This window comes from Tarenaya hassleriana, unplaced genomic scaffold, assembly GCF_000463585.1.
Source record: "Tarenaya hassleriana unplaced genomic scaffold, ASM46358v1 Cleome130, whole genome shotgun sequence".
Lineage (NCBI taxonomy): Eukaryota > Viridiplantae > Streptophyta > Magnoliopsida > Brassicales > Cleomaceae > Tarenaya > Tarenaya hassleriana.
The window spans coordinates 54,716-70,898 of NW_010963496.1; the positions used below are offsets into that span (position 1 = coordinate 54,716).

A 16,183-nucleotide genomic window follows, 5' to 3' on the forward strand; every position below is an offset into this window, starting at 1 on the left:
GTACCCTAAGCCCCAAGGCTGCCGAATATATATATATATATATATATATATATGTATATAATTAGTGTTGCGTTTATTAAAAATAAATAGAAAATGAGATAAGTTTTTTTTTAATCTCTATCTTTTACATGATCACACACTTTCTCAATTGGATGTGAATTGTCTTTATTATATATTATTCTATTTTCTCTATTAAATCTTTATACACTCTTTTAACCTTTCATATCCTTTTTATTCTCTATTAAATAGAGTTTTCATTTTTATTTTCAAAACACATAAAATTAGAAACAAAAGTTTTCTACAATTTTTTTTTAAAATTTTGTTGTGATTTAAACTGATTTTTGAGTAGAGTCGGAATTTAAAATATCACTGTTTCGATGATTTACCTTTGTCATATGTTTAAAGATTATATTCCATTTAACCGTAATTATAGATTTTAAAAATACAAATATATCCTTCTATAGAATAATTTTCTTAAATAGATATGGTTGAGCGGGAGTTTAAATTTAATTTTTTATCTTAATTTTAATTTCTATTGATATAGTGATATTGTTTTGTTCATACTTTCTATATTTATGAAAATGACACTATTAGTAGATATCAAAATTATATTTCTAATGGCATGTAGTGATATTGTTTGGTTATCTTTTAAAATTGTCTTTCGTTTATAAATTAAAATTAACGGCTACATCGATATTTGCTAATTCTTTCCATTAAACTGTTTTCATATTTTATTGTAAATATTCGTATTGTTTAGTTCCAAAATAGGCATGAAAAGATTTCATTTCCTAATCATCACCAAAAAAAAAAAAACATTGGCAACTACTAATATAGAAAATGCTCAATTCTCTATTTTGTTACCGATCCAATTGTTATCTCGTTACTATTCCTTTTGCGGTGATACATTTGTCGCATATTTCTCAGAATATTTTGCGTGTCTTCTTATTGAATGTTATGTTTTTACCAATTAATTAGGACATGAAATCAATCTCAAGCAGAGTGCCTAATTAACACGGATTAGTTTTCACTAAAGTAGTCTTATGGGTTTTTAAGAAAACAAAATTATAAAAACTTAATTGATTATATTTTTTTTGTTTTTTAGATTTCAAAAACTCTAAAATATATATCGTCTAAAAAGTTTAACTTCACCTCCTTTTCATAGATTTCGAGATGATAAGAGTTACGTCTCAATCTTAGTCCATCTCTAGCTTGGTATTGCGTTTCTCTTAATTTGTTAGTCCAATTCAATTTCTTTTCCCCACTTGGTCTATAGATTTCATCAAATCGAATGCATTATTCCGATCTTTATCAAATTAAATGTGTCACATATAAACTCTAATTGCACTTTATATTTACCTTAGAAATTATTCCGAAACTACCCTTTAACACCAAATTATTTTTGTTACAAATTAAATTAGAGATGATTCTATAGGACAGTTAAATTATATTGTGCGACTAGATCTCGAGATTAATATGGTATTCCGTTGTGAATACGATACGTGAGTGAGGCCCAAAATTTTTCACCGTGGTAAAAAAAATAACCGGAGTTAGTTTTCTCGAATTTACTCTTTTCAACCGTTGCAGGAAATGGATATAAAAGCAAGGCCCACGTCCCCAACTCTCCCTCGCAGCCTCTTCTCTCTCTCTCTCTCTCTCTCTCTCTCTCTCTCTCTCTCTCTCTCTCTCTCTCTCTCTCTGTTTCTTAGATCGCCTGAAGCAGTCGCGGGTCAACGACGTTTGACCGGCGAGTCACGACAAAAAAAGGGTATTGCAGTAATTTGACACATATACAAAGACGTACGTACGTAGCCGAGAGAGAGAGTTACAATTCAACTACTCTTTGATATATTTATAAAAGGATAAGAAGACAGAGCAAGAGAGACGAGGACGAGAAAAAGAGGGTGTGTTATCGGGGAGAGAGAGGTGGATATGGTGGATGTCGTGATGAGTTGTAGCAGAAAGATTAAAAGGTCTGTCTCCGGCGCCGGAGATTGCCGGAAAAGGCGGCGATGTCAGTCGGGTTTGTCGTCCTCTTCCTCGGCGGCGGCCGCCGGAGAAGGTCGAGGAGCGGATTTGTTCGGTTCGATCCCCGACGATCTCGTCGTCTGTATCCTCTGTAAACTTAGCTCCACTGCCCGTTGTCCCGCCGATTTCATCAACGTCTTGATGACGTAAGCTTTCCGGCTATCCTCCGCGACGGTTCGTTTTCTTGGGAGAAACACCGTTTATTGATCTCTGCCTTTTTTTTTGTGTTTCGCGGGAATAGATGCAAGAGATTAAACGGGTTAGCTTTGAATTCACCGGTGCTGTCGAAAGTTTCTCCGAAAGCTCTTGCCGTCAGAGCAAAATACTGGTCGGAATCTGCCGACCGGTTCCTGCGACGATGCGCCGATGCCGGAAGCGTGGAAGCTTGTTACATTCTGGGCATGGTGAGTCAAACCTCATTGCTGATCAAAGTTTCAAAATTTTCTCCTAAAGTAATTTCTCATTCTCTCTCTTTTTCCATGGGCAGATTCGGTTTTACTGCCTCCAAAACAGAGGGAGCGGCGCTTCCCTTATGGCCAGGGCGGCGATTAAATCTCACGCGCCGGCGTTATACTCCCTCGCCGTGATTCAGTTTAACGGAAGCGGCGGATCCAAGAACGAACCAGAAAGTTTGTAGTATCTAAGAAATAGTTTACGGTAAGTTGATTTGCTAAGCACACAGTTCTTACATATTGGCTCATTTCCTTTGTGGGCAAATCGTTACAGACCAACCCCGTGTTAATCTGTTTTTTTATTATATTTACACAAAATGAAAATTATAAATCAATCTACGAAAATATAGAAGGTTCTCCGCGAGCTCGGCCACTGCCTCCAAGACGGCTACGGCGTCCCCCAGAACACCGCCGAGGGCCGACGCTTCCTCGTCCGAGCCAACGCACGCGAGCTCGCCGCCGTTCTCTCTTCCTCCGGTGTCTTCCCCACTAGGTCGTGGCTCACTTGGTCGCACCACGGCGGGGCCACGGCGGTGCTGAGTTCAAGCCCGTTGCTGAGCGATTTCGGGTGTAATGTGCCAGCGCCGGAGGTCCATCCGGCCAACAGATTCCTGGCGGAGTGGATCGCCGAGCGCGGCGGCGGAGGTGGATCGCCCGGAAATGGGCTGAGGCTGTGCTCGCACGGCGGATGCGGAAGGCCGGAGACGAGGAAGCATGAGTTCCGGCGATGCTCCATCTGCGGCGCCGTGAACTACTGCTCACGCGCCTGCCAGGCCCTTGACTGGAAACTCCGCCACAAGGCCGAGTGTGCTCCCATGGAGCGGTGGCTCGAGGAAGACGGCGACGGTGGTGGTGACGGTATCGGCAACTTTCAGGGAAACGGAGAATTTAACGGTGACGACGGCGTTATCCCCATGAGTTAACGGTAACAGTGACGGCCAACGGTAGAAACGTTAAGAGACGGGAAGATTTTCACGGTAGGTCCTTTTTCCCCCTGAAAAGGTGAAGTTAAAAAAAATTACATCGAGAAATCGTTAGACGGCGTTGAGTTTTTTTTTAATCCCAGTCGAATGTATAGAGATGGTATAAAAAAAAATCCTATTTTTCTTGATTTCACTTCTATTTTCTTTTTAAATTTCATCGATTAATTAAAAGGATTTAATTCCCGGTGAAAATTCGAATTTACAAACAAGGAAAAGCGACAATTCATACTTGTGAATCAATGAGAAAGAGTAGAAGACAAAATTAGGTGCCCATATCGTCCGTACAGCACGCATGCATACACTACACGCACATGAATATGTATCTTAGAACTTGAGATTAGGGCATTAATTAAAAGCGTAATTGGTTTAGATATATGGTTAGAGGGGGTTTAAAGAAACGGATTAAAGAGGTTAATGGGTGACAGAACATCATGGTGTGTCGGACCCATTAAGGCTTTTTCATGTGTCTCTCGTCCCCCCTTTATTTTTCTTTCTCTTTCCTAATTAATTTTGGGAGCCTTCCAAAAATCTCATTACAAATCAAATAAAGATTAGTCAAATTTTGATTATATACATTCCGATAATCACATGAAAATCGTTCTTCGATTAATTCTAACCGTATTTCTTATTTAAAGCTTAATGGGTAAAGCAAACAAAAAATGATGGGCAACAAATTGGATAATTATGAAAGCAAAAGATAAAGCAAAATCATCCACAAAAAACAAAAATTAAAAGATAATTAGAAAGAGATTAACCTAACCCTATGATTCTAATTCCCAACAAAAAGTTTCAAATATTGGATTCTCCGCGATTTAAGATTTCTACTTTTTGTTTCATAACTTTATACAAATACTAATCAATCTTCATCTGGCTTATTTATTTTTTTAAAGATGGAATGTGAAGACATTATTCCCACAAGATAAATATGGTTGGTTATGCGGATCTGAATATACAAAATAAAAATAATTCCAATAAAAAAATACATAATTAAACTCCTTGATAAAGCAAATTATGAAATTTAAGTATTTCTCATAAATCTAAAAAAGAATTCATCGGTATAGTTTTTTAAAATAAAAATTTGAAAAAAAAATAATTAAATCAAAACTAAAATGAGATCCAAAATAATCACATTTAGGTTAGAGCATGATGTAAAAATAAATTGATGCACCTACAAATATTGACTCGGGTGTTTTTCTTTATGGCAATTAATAATCTAAATAAAAAAAAAAAAAATTGGGTTGCCCTCTTTTTCGCTAATCTCCTTTTTCGGGGCCGATAATAATTACATGTGTTTATTGAATGGTCAAAATTGGATAGTAGTGAGTGGTCATTTAGCCCGGCCCATTTATTGTCAGTTGTTGGAATTCCCAGCTTTAGTCCAAATCATTCGCAGCATATATTATAATCATTTTATAAATATATAATAATAGAGTAAAACTGAACTTGGAAAATGATACAGAATAAATTTCTATATTTTTTATTTAATAAATTTATTTCTAAATTTACAAAAAATATATAATTATAATTTTTAAATTTATAAAATTTATCATTATAATTTTCAAACTGATTTTTTAAATCAAAATGGTCAGAATTGTTTTATACCAATTAATAAAATATTATAATAACATATTTTATAAATTTAAAAATAAACCGACTCGCATAGTAGATGGCGTGGTGTTTGTGATCCCTTTTCTGTCCAGCACCGCTCCAACCGCATAATATCGCTAGCATCGCACATCATCTCAAACGGTAGAGTCCAATCGGGGAGCTGTATGATCGGTGGTGAGATTAGAGCTGCCTTCAAAGTCTAGAAGGCCTTAGAACATTCTGCAATAAACCTGAATGGTACATCTTTCGCCAATAGCTCGATAAGCGGTCTAGAGATCTTGGAGAAGTCCTTGACGAACCGTCGATAAAATCCCGCATGTCCTAGAAAATTACGGATGCCTTTGACGTTTACAGACGGTGGAAACTTCTCAATAACCTCTATCTTCGCTCTGTTTACCTCGATTCCTCTAGAAAATACTTTATATCCTAAAACAACTTCTTCTTTGCATATAAAAATTATTTTTCACTATTTTATAAATTATTATTTTTTTATAAATTTTATCCCATGTATCTGTGTGTATGAGTTTTTTTCGTTGTCCTATTTTGAGATAAGGACTGAACGGGCCAGTCTACTCGTAAGTACGGTTGCTTTATCTTGCCATTGTGTTTTTTTTTTAATGTTAAAAAAATTATACAGAAAATATATTACTTTATTTCGCGGCTGTATTTTTTTGTTTAAAAATTTCACCCACACTCACATAAGCCATAATTTAAAATTATAATTTAAATCACTGGAAAATTATTAAAAATATAATATATGTATTCATAGTTCTTTTTTTTACATAATCAAGGATTATCTAGCATTTGAAAATACTAAAGAAATAAAGGAGTGACTAGAATTTGCATCCTCAAAAAAAAAAAAAAGAAGAAGAAAAGAGAGAGAATATTATGTTTTTTTTTTGGTATAAGAGAGAATATTATGTTGTTACAATAAATTCAACGGTACATTATGTAAAACATTTATATGATGAAATTTAGCCTAACAGTCTTTGTTGTTTCATTCATTTATAATACACACACACACATATATATATATATACATATATTATATATATTTGGTGTCCTAACCATTATTCCATCATTTTCCACGTTACCATTCTTTGTGGTTATTAGAATTACCTACGGATACATTTTTGACCACTCGATCTCCGACCCGGCGAGTTTTACGCGCTCGATTATGTTTCCTCGTCAGCTATTCATTTGTCGAATTTCCCGGATCTGGTACCGTTTTCTCTTTTGGTAATTACGTGGTATTATGGAACAGTTTCTCCGTTTTAGGAATTTTGATGGTATTGGTGGTACTCGTTGATCGCGGGGCTTCTTCTAGTCGGCACCGGTTCGAGAGGTTTGTTAGTTTTTCTGAATTCCATGGAATAATCAAGCCCTCTTGTGAGAAACTATGAACTTGGGTGTGTTTATTAGCGTGGAGGCGGACGACTCTAGTCTTCTTTCCTCGAACCGGAAGAATCTGTTGACTGGTTTTGGGCAAAATGATGTATTTAAGCTGTAGGCTGTGTTGAGTTCTAGCCGGGGATATCAGGGCAACGTGTTAATGTATCTGGGTTTGAGTTTGGTAATGGAATTTGCGGAGAATCTTGTTCCGAGGTTGATGGAGGATCCGAATGAAAGGGTACAAGAAAGCGAGGGAGGACATTTACCAGATGACCAAACCAAGAAATGAAAGACTTGCCAACAAGCACACACTGAAGTTTTACAAAGCCCTTAATGGAGAAGGCACAGGTCCTACGATCATTTACACATTGGCAGCATCCTAAGAATCACGAGGAGACATGGCCAGACACAGAACCACCAAACCAGGCGAGCAGCCACACTTTCCAAACGTATATCAAGACAACATCATCAATCAGAATCCGAATCAGAACACGAGTTCTTGGCATCAGCATCTCCTTTCTTGGGCGCAGCATCTTCCTCTTTATAGGCCTTGGAAATGTCCTCCACTGGAACCAATGGGAGGTAGCCGATGATAGGGTAACCCTTCTGGGACATGTCCTTGACGATGCGGTTATACTTCTCCGACAAGTGAGCAGCGATGGGTAAGGCTTTGTCGGAAACTTTGTGGATCGGTTTGTACTGGTTGAGTTTAGTCCATGCTCTAACCGAGTTGATCACTAGGAAGTTCTTGTACTCCATTGCTGCATAGCTGAAAGCCGCCTTTGCTCCTCCGGTTTGAGCTTCTCTGAACAAGTTCTGAGCCTTTTCGGCGGCTCTGTGGATCAAAACGTTTGCTTGGCTGACCACTTGCTTAGCCAGTGGAGGTGCATGCTTATCGAACTTGTGCGAAGCTTCGTCTACCTGTGAAGTATAGATCATCATCAGACAAAACACTAAACCCTTCAGACAAAACCCATCTGATCTGCTGAATTTAATCTCCGTCTGGTTTCCAAATACCAAAAGCCACGTTTCAACTCAGGCAAGCTTGATTACACCGCAATCTATTCAACTCCTCAGTTGATGATACCCTTTTAACAGATCAATCCAGCCCACATAGCCGAGAGAGAGAGAGAGAGAGAGAGAGAGCATCCTTACCTTGTTGTCGAGAAAGAGGAGGAGAGTATCGGGGACATCCTTAAACTTGTCGTAGACGGGAGTGACGACGGAGGTGACAGCGCTTTCCACTGTTACGACAGCCGATTTCAGAGGACCAGAGTTCTGCTTAGCGTAATCGTACAGATTTGACACGCAAACCAGAGCCTGAATCGCCGCAATCCTCACGAAACCTAGATGCCTCAGCTCAAGCTCCTTCTCCTTGTTCTTGTTCGCCGTCTCCATCTTCAAACGCCGACAAAGAGACAAACCCAAAAAGAGCGATTAGATCAGAGGAATCGCAAAGAAATCGGAGAAACCCATAAAAGAAATCGTCGTACCTACTTGACGGAATTGTTCAAGATCTCGAATTCGAATTATGCTCTTAGATTTGATTCTGAAATCCGGGTTTCTCTCTCACTCTGTGCGTAAGTCGCTGAACACTGGACGGAAACTGTCGTCACGTTGGGACTTGAGTATATAAAACGCAAAGCGTGGAAAAAGAGAGATCTGATTCGTACACGATCGGACGGTCGAAAATGGATCTGAACGACAGTAGGCCCCAGGCGTTGGATTACCAAGCGAATTTGGCTGGGGGCCCCATGCATGAATCCGCGAGGACACGTGTACGTCTATGATTTCGTGTTGTCTGATAAAATATCTTTCTTTGATAAGGAGCTCGTGACACACCACATGAGTTGTGACGTCACGCCACTTGGCAGTGTTTTCCTTCTGTCTTAACCAAACCATTTCTGTCCACATGTAAACATGTTTGTCCCAAATAAAAAATATATAAAAGAAATAGCCAAGCAAGCATCCTTCCGTTGACCAAAGTCAACAAATTGATTAGAGAGTCCAATTTTTTTATTTATTTAAAACGCAGATACAAACAAGTCACACAATTTTTATACAATAATTGTAATAATAATTTTTATTATTTTCATTAAAATCACTTCACCGCTGCTCATAACAAAGGCTAGTAACGAACGCGAGTTCTCACTTGGCATTTCAAAGGCTTCTTCATCTCGAGAGACATCCTAAGATTTTCCGACAGGTCCACGGGCTCAGCCGGTAGCCAGTCAAATCTCTGAAGAAGACGAGCGACCCAAAGATGAACCGTGGCCAGGCCCAATGCCTTTCCCGGACAGACCCGACGACCCGACCCGAATGGAGCCAGCCTCAGATCCGAGCCCATTATCAAAACGTCGTCGTCTTCTAAAAATCTACTGGGCCGAAAGGCCCATGGGTTTTTCCAAACAGTTGGATCGTGGGTTATGGCCCACATGTTGACCATCGCGGTCGTGCCAGCTGGCACGAGGAACTTGTCCACGTGGACGTCGTGTACGGCGAGGCGGGCCCACGAGAGGAGCGGGCCCGGAGGGTGGAGGCGGAGGACTTCCTTGACGACGGCGTGAAGGTAACGGAGTTTTGGGACGTCGGAATCTCGCACGTGCCGGTGGTCGCCGACGCACGTGACGATCTCACGGCGGAGATTTGCTTGGACGTCTTGATGAAGTACGAGTCTCGCCATGATCCACTCGAGAAGAATAGCCACTGTGTCTGTTCCTCGGAACATCATCTCCTGAACAACGTAACGGCGTGAAGATTATTCCATTTAAATAAAAATATTATATTTTATAGTCACAGGCGTACGAAACTAGGATTTATCCGGTCTAAATTCGGGTGGATTAGTGGTTCATCTTAGGTTCAAACTCAAACGTGAGAAGAAATATTTACCTGGATTTCTCTGATATTTTGGGAGATGTAGTCGAGTTTTGGTCCGGTGAAATAACGGATTTCAAAAAAAAAACTAGGATTTATCCAAAATTTTCGGTCATGTATTTTTTGTGGGTTATGGCTATTAAAGTTGACTTGTTCGTTGTCATATTTATTTATATCATCTATGATATTTTCATACTCATACACGTGCCATATCGCTTTTCTGAATAAAACATATTTCACCTGGTCAAGATTTTTTTTTCCCTATAATCTGCAAAACAGTTTAACAAATATTTAAAGACCCTCATAATGCAAAAAATTATTTAGGTTATGGAAGATGTGATTATAATCACCGATAAGATTTAAGATAAAAGAGACTAACCAAGTTACGATGTGTGACCAAAGAAATACTAATGTTACTGTATATGTAATGACGACTGCACGTACAAATTCACACGCATGCACGTATAAATAAACAAATATATATATATATATGCTCGTGTACATATATGTTCTCATACGCGTGTGTGTATAATTAAGCAGATATTTATGTGTAAGCAAAGGGAGATTCCATACCCAGAGAACAGAGATGACGTCTGCATCAGCCAACTGGTCTTCTTCAGACAAACTGATCAAAGAAGTGAGAAAATCATCACCATGGGAACCCTCTCTTCTCTCCTTCAAGATCTGACCCAAAAGGCTCTGAACCCTAACTGCCAGATTTTGGCACTTCCTTTTCACACCATAAATGTCCAGAAACCTCACCATTGGGAAATGATCCTCCAAATTAAACTTCGTAATAAGCTCATACCCTTCGTTCACCATCAAACCCAACTCGTATTTCTGTTCTTCACTCAAACATGATCCGAACAAACTCTCCAACATGTTCCCTAGTGACCCCTTCTGTATAATCCCTCTAAGCTCGACCACACCATGCATTTTACTGCTCTCTTCGATCTTTCTCGCCATCTCTTCCGCTAAACGGTGTCGTATTGGTTCTAGGGCTGAGATTTTCTTGGGAGAAAACAAGTGGGTGGCGGCTAGACGGCGGAGGTGTCGCCAGTGATCTCCGGAGGGGGCGAATCCGACAGCCCGCTCGAACATGAGCAGCCGGGCTGATTCCTTGATCGGTCGGTCGGAAAAATTCGAGCTGCAAAGGATCTCTTTAGCTGTCTCAGGGTGGCTACTAATGACAACCCTGGTCGAGCCAAGGCTCAGGGGCATGAGCCTTTGAGCTCCCAAAGACGATGCCATAACGGCTAGTTTTCGATGGGCCAGTGAGCCCATCATTTGGGGTAATGTTCCCAGCAGGGGAAGTCCCACGGGCCCATCACGACGTTCGCATGACGTCATCTTGGTCGTGTAGTTTCTCCATGCAAATCCTCCCGGGACAAGCCAGCAGTTCAGGACAAGGGTTGGGAGGGAACACAGGACAAAGAGAAGGAGAGTGGTGAAATTACGGATTAGGACACAGCAGAGGATGGAGAAGATAAACAAGATCAGGTTGATCATCATGAAGGGCTTCATCATGATATTAGTTTGAAGAAAAACGGAACTGTGGTGTGATTATATGTAAAGGCTTGATTATAAATTGGGATTAGTGTTGATTAATTGGTAGATGGGTATATGTTGTGTAAGCGTGAAGAGTGTGAAGGGCAGTTGGTATTACTATTATATATAGCGCAAGAGAATAGGGGGTTTATGCTTAAGCGTATATGTGGTTAAGTTTCTAACCATGGTTAGTGGTAAGGGTTTAGGCTAATACGGTATGTGGCAATCAATATTCAATACTAATTGATTAACAATATATTAATCCAAGGATTTTGCTTGATGTGCGGTTGGCTGATGCTCCACATGAGTTCACGGGCTAATTTTTGTATGGAAAATTGTGGATGGTTATATATATATATATCCGGAGTGCTAACGTAATCGTTTAAACATGAACTCCGATGGTCTAAGAACACAGAAGATTGATTGCACAATCTTTTGAACAAAAGCATGGGAACCAAACTATACATATAGATAGATCATGATCTTTATATGTGTGGAGAAATCCTACATATCCTATGTTGTCTTGATTTCTTATTTGAGAAAAAATAATAAAAATGTGTGTATTTCCGAATCTAAATGAGTCTGTATAATAATAATAATAATAATGTTTTTATAAAAAAAAATGAATAATGTCTTGTTATTAAATTAGAGGACATGAAGAGTGTGGAAGGTATCCACGTACGTTCATGGGTCAAATTAAAATTTAAATTAAAAGACCCCACTGTTGCAATTAGGGATTAACAATTGAATGGTGCCACGTACACGTACACTCTCCCCTCTTTTGTATATTACATTGGATATTTTCTCTTGTACCAAAAGAAAAGAGGAATAAGAAAATGGTATCTTTTTTTTTGTTTATTATTCATTTGTACTCATAAAAAAATGTTGTGTAACTTGGACTAGACCTAAATACACGAATGCTTTGGTAACTATTTACAAAGAAATATTCAAATTTACTACCATCTATGCCCTATCATAGCAAAAAAAAAAAATTGGATGATTAATTCAGGACATAGTCAAAGTAATGATATTTTTATATAATGCCCATAATTATGTCACATCATCATTTCAAATAAAATTTAAATAAAGTAATTTATTTAAATTAATATATATACATATATATGTATAAATAAAATTATTTGTAATTAATAAAATATATATACACATAACTACAATATATATGTTACATATATATTAAAACAAAAGTAATTATAATTTATTTTATATATATACATAATATACATATTGAAATAAAAATAATTATAACTAACATATATACATATAATATGTATTAAAAATATATGTATATATATATATATATATATATATATATATTAGTTATACATACAACATATATACAATTAATATACATATTAAAATAAAAGTAATTATAACTAACATATATACATATAATCTATTAAAAATAATATGTATATGTATATATGTTAGTTATATATGCAACATATACATATACAACGAATATATATGCATATTAAAATAAAAAATAATTATAACTAATATATATATGTACAAAATATATTTAAAAATGATATGTATATATATTATTTATAATATCATTTATAATATATATATATTATAAATATGTATATATGTATTTTATTAGTTATAAATAATTTTATATTTAATATATATATATATATGTATGAATTTGTATGTATATATATTAATAATATAAATAAATTATTTAATTTAAATTTTGTTTGAATAACATAATTATGATGATGAATGCATGACTTAGAAATCATGTTATTATCACATCATCATTTTTGTTTGAGCTGACACATTGCAGAAGGGTTTCGACGAATTTTTAAAAAGTTCGAGGTTTTATGGGTTAATCACACAAAGTACAAGGTTTAATTGGTAAGCAAAAAGTGTATGGTTTTTTTGATGACCTTGGAAGAGTATTAAGTTTTTTTTGGCGATTTTTCCAATTAGTGATTCTTAATTTCATATTATATATAACAAGATTTTTATTATAATCCGGAAGTTCACCGTTCTTTTGATTCAGTTTCATTTTTTAGAAAATCGAAGAAACTCTGGTGAATATCTCTCTCCCAACTTGAATCTAAATTCAAAATAAGAACATATCATGTTCTCTTTATCATTAGATGATCCAATTTTGAATATATAATAAGAACTTAACTGAAAGTTTTGCGACCAGAAAGTTTGTAGTATCTAAGAAATAGTTTACGGTAAGTTGATTTGCTAAGCACACAGTTCTTACATATTGGCTCATTTCCTTTGTGGGCAAATCGTTACAGACCAACCCCGTGTTAATCTGTTTTTTTATTATATTTACACAAAATGAAAATTATAAATCAATCTACGAAAATATAGAAGGTTCAATTAAGCCTCTTTTTCTCCGTACCATTTTTTTTATATTCTCGTTACATTTAAAAAAAAAATGGTTGTCTTCCTTTTTTTCTCTATTTTTTTAGTTTAACGTTCAGCAAATTTTGCGTGGAATTTATTTTCATATCTTTTGGGTGTTTTTATTACGATGATACGTTCATCTTTATTGCAACGAAGCTTTTTGGAGATTAGCAAATATAAAAAAACGTGGTGAATATTTAACGCAATTCAGGCTATATACAATCTCCTCCACGCATTAAAAGAACTATTACTTTATTTTTTTTCAAGTATTTTTGTGTGTACGAATCGGTCATTAATATAATTATATATTTTTAAAACTGTTTTTGTTCTCTCTGTGGTCGTCCCTCTTCCACAGCATCCATCTATCCATCCCGATAATGGTTAGCTATCATGCAATACAAATCTTAATATCATATAAAAAAGTATTAATGTATAAACATATTTATAAAGGTATTTAGATCTTGTTCTAATTGTGTGTGTGTGTGTGTGTATGTGTGTGTATGCATGTAATTTAGTGATAAATTACCACCATAACTATATTGATGTCATGGGGAGCTCAAAATTTTCCAATTTTAGAAAAAATATTTCTATTCGATTGTTAGATCAGATTTTACTTTAGTTGAGATTCGGTTTGAATGCTAAATTTTTATTAAAATATAATCATTTGTTTCAAAGATTTTCAGTTTTATTCAGCTTTCACATATATTTTATATTCAATTTGTTTTCGATTCACGTATAAGAAAATCACATATAATCAACCATATTTTACAACAATTTTGGTCTGGATATAGTTAAACCGAATCTCCTAAACCTTTTATTAGAATTTCAATTGTGTTGTACTAAAATGTTTAAAAATTGGGATTTGAGAATTGAAATTAACCGATATCACTTTGATTGTACTCAAATTCAGTTACTTAGTAGTAGTCCAACGATTTTCCACTTTTCTTATCTACAGAATCGATATATTTTTTTTATATAATCCATAAGTTCATCAAACCTTTGGCCCAACTAGATCTTTTAGAAGACCGTAGAAATTTGAGTGAATGTCTCTCACCATGTTTAGATTTGAACCCAAGGTAAGATCATGTTTTGAATGTTTTCTTACTACTAACCTGCCCAAATTTGAGTTACAAATCGAATATTTAATGTCTAATGAAAACTTAAGTATAATAAAAAGGCATAATATCATGGTCTTGGAGAGTGGATAGAGAATAATTTTTTTTGAGAATGCAATATTCAATGACTAAGTAGAACCAATGGAATTACAAGGAACAGAGTATCTCACTTCAAAATATAATAACTATTCAATATGTCTTTATGTGCGCGTATATATACACACAAAGATACGCAAATCATGCTTAGAGATGCTTAAAAGGACACATCAACATCGGCCTCGTAGATGAATGCCACTATTATTATAAATATTAGATGTATATACAATTTAAAAGATAGCACGGCTATGAACATTAGAATAATACGACAGACCAAAACCCCCAAAAGCCATATTGCAGGTCCATGGACCACTACTCTTCTTTACTAACCATTAATTCGATTCTCTGTTGTTCGTTCGCCAAATTACATACAATTTTCTCACAAGTTCGGTTACGTTTCGGTTTGGTTCTTCTGCATGGAATAATACCAAAGAATTGTAGTAGAAGTTAAAAATTTCAAACAATACTATGGTTTTAGGGCAACCATCTCAAAACCCTAGATTGTGTCTTAGGTGAATCTATAGATTCTGTCTTTTTTTTTCTTCTTTTCCTCGAAGATTATCTTGAAGCATCCACTGAAGAAAAAAAAGAAAGGGCAAAAGGGCATAAACACAAAGTGGAATGCTTGGTTAGCATTTCAAGAAAATTATAATCCGTAAAACAAATAATCTCTGAAATATATATACGTAAATATCAGATACCACGAGCAAGGTGTCGATCACCCATTTTGTTGCCGAAAACGACTGTTATGCTCAAGTGGGCCAAAAGGGTTTGTTCCTCAAATCTTATTACTTAGATTTCAACCGATCAAATAACCTAGTAATTAAGTATTGTAATATATTGCATTCGTGATTCGTCCTGATTTCAGCCGCCTTGTACGGAACCATACATTCTCTACTCTCGTGTGTCCCAACCTCTGGAACCATTTATACTTACTGATACCGATGAAGGGTTAAGTCCGAAATCCGAAATTCGATCCGAACTCATCCAAAAAATAATCCCATTTAGATTTTAATTTTTAGGCCCAATTTTTTTTTTTTGGATTTTTGAACCAAACTCAATCCGGACATCGAGTTTGATATCGGGTTTAACCCAACCGGTTTCAGATCGAATCCGAAAAATCCGTTTTTTTATTATATAATAAAATTCAAATAAAAAAAGAGCCGGATCAAGCCAGATCAGTCCATTCGACACCCCTAGCCTATCAGTGATGAATTAAATTACTGGCAGATTAAAGCAAAACTATGAAACAGAACAGAAGCATATACGAAACTATGAAACCCATGAGACATGTTGTATCTGATCTAAGTTGATAACCACTAGTTCGCATCAGATGCCCTAAAACTCCTAATCAAACCAATGATTTTTATTTTCTCTCATTATTAACTTATTATTAGTAACCCATAATAAATATATCTGTACACAACTTTCTAGTCCATGGTTCAGCTCAAAACCATTACAACTTAGTCCATGAGCTTCTTACCAAAATCGAGAGCATATAAAACCTTATAAGAATCTGTGGTTGAATCAGACAGTAAGAAGAAGAAGAAGAGGGAAGAGGGGATGAGTCCAAAAAACACGTAAGAGGCAAACGAATTGCCAAAAGAGGAAAGATATTGTCCCCACAGAGCCACGAGGAGCAAACCCACCCACCCAGATAAAGTGATCATTCACCTTTATCCCCCCCCCCCCCCAA

At 36.2% G+C, this 16,183-nt stretch overlaps 3 protein-coding genes across 4 annotated transcripts; 1 reads left to right on the plus strand and 2 right to left on the minus strand.

Annotated features, from left to right (window-relative positions):
- The first annotated feature begins 1,662 nt into the window (after window positions 1–1,662).
- LOC104807898 (F-box protein At1g67340-like) lies at window positions 1,663–3,576 on the plus strand. The gene is made up of 5 exons (XM_010533337.2): window positions 1,663–2,171; window positions 2,267–2,429; window positions 2,513–2,654; window positions 2,752–2,762; window positions 2,828–3,576. Exons 1-5 carry the CDS (start codon window positions 1,930–1,932, stop codon window positions 3,398–3,400), a joined length of 1,131 nt encoding a protein of 376 aa, XP_010531639.1. The 5' UTR covers window positions 1,663–1,929; the 3' UTR covers window positions 3,401–3,576.
- Window positions 3,577–6,721: 3,145 nt separating this feature from the next.
- LOC104807878 (REF/SRPP-like protein At1g67360) lies at window positions 6,722–8,073 on the minus strand. 2 transcript variants are annotated; one of them, XM_010533305.1, is made up of 3 exons: window positions 7,954–8,073; window positions 7,616–7,858; window positions 6,722–7,381 (listed from the first exon to the last, which is right to left on the minus strand). In XM_010533305.1, exons 2-3 carry the CDS (start codon window positions 7,856–7,858, stop codon window positions 6,929–6,931), a joined length of 696 nt encoding a protein of 231 aa, XP_010531607.1. In that variant the 5' UTR covers window positions 7,954–8,073; the 3' UTR covers window positions 6,722–6,928. The 2 variants fall into 2 exon arrangements, with proteins under 2 accessions (XP_010531607.1, XP_010531608.1); XM_010533306.2 differs by having other exon boundaries at window positions 7,958–8,069.
- A 403-nt stretch (window positions 8,074–8,476) lies between these two features.
- Window positions 8,477–10,983, minus strand: LOC104807879 (cytochrome P450 78A5-like). Its single transcript, XM_010533308.1, has 2 exons — window positions 9,908–10,983; window positions 8,477–9,194 (listed from the first exon to the last, which is right to left on the minus strand). Exons 1-2 carry the CDS (start codon window positions 10,859–10,861, stop codon window positions 8,589–8,591), a joined length of 1,560 nt encoding a protein of 519 aa, XP_010531610.1. The 5' UTR covers window positions 10,862–10,983; the 3' UTR covers window positions 8,477–8,588.
- Window positions 10,984–16,183: the final 5,200 nt, after the last annotated feature.

Coding starts and splice junctions, on each gene's coding strand:
- LOC104807898 (XM_010533337.2), top strand. CDS start 1,930: ATGGTGGATGTCGTGATGAGTTGTAGCAGAAAGATTAAAAGGTCTGTC. Junction 2,172..2,266: donor TTCATCAACGTCTTGATGAC/GTAAGCTTTCCG, acceptor TCGCGGGAATAG/ATGCAAGAGATTAAACGGGT. Junction 2,430..2,512: donor CTTGTTACATTCTGGGCATG/GTGAGTCAAACC, acceptor TTCCATGGGCAG/ATTCGGTTTTACTGCCTCCA.
- LOC104807878 (XM_010533305.1), bottom strand. CDS start 7,858: ATGGAGACGGCGAACAAGAACAAGGAGAAGGAGCTTGAGCTGAGGCAT. Junction 7,382..7,615: donor TCCTCTTTCTCGACAACAAG/GTAAGGATGCTC, acceptor TATACTTCACAG/GTAGACGAAGCTTCGCACAA.
- LOC104807879 (XM_010533308.1), bottom strand. CDS start 10,861: ATGATGAAGCCCTTCATGATGATCAACCTGATCTTGTTTATCTTCTCC. Junction 9,195..9,907: donor ACGTCATCTCTGTTCTCTGG/GTATGGAATCTC, acceptor TACGTTGTTCAG/GAGATGATGTTCCGAGGAAC.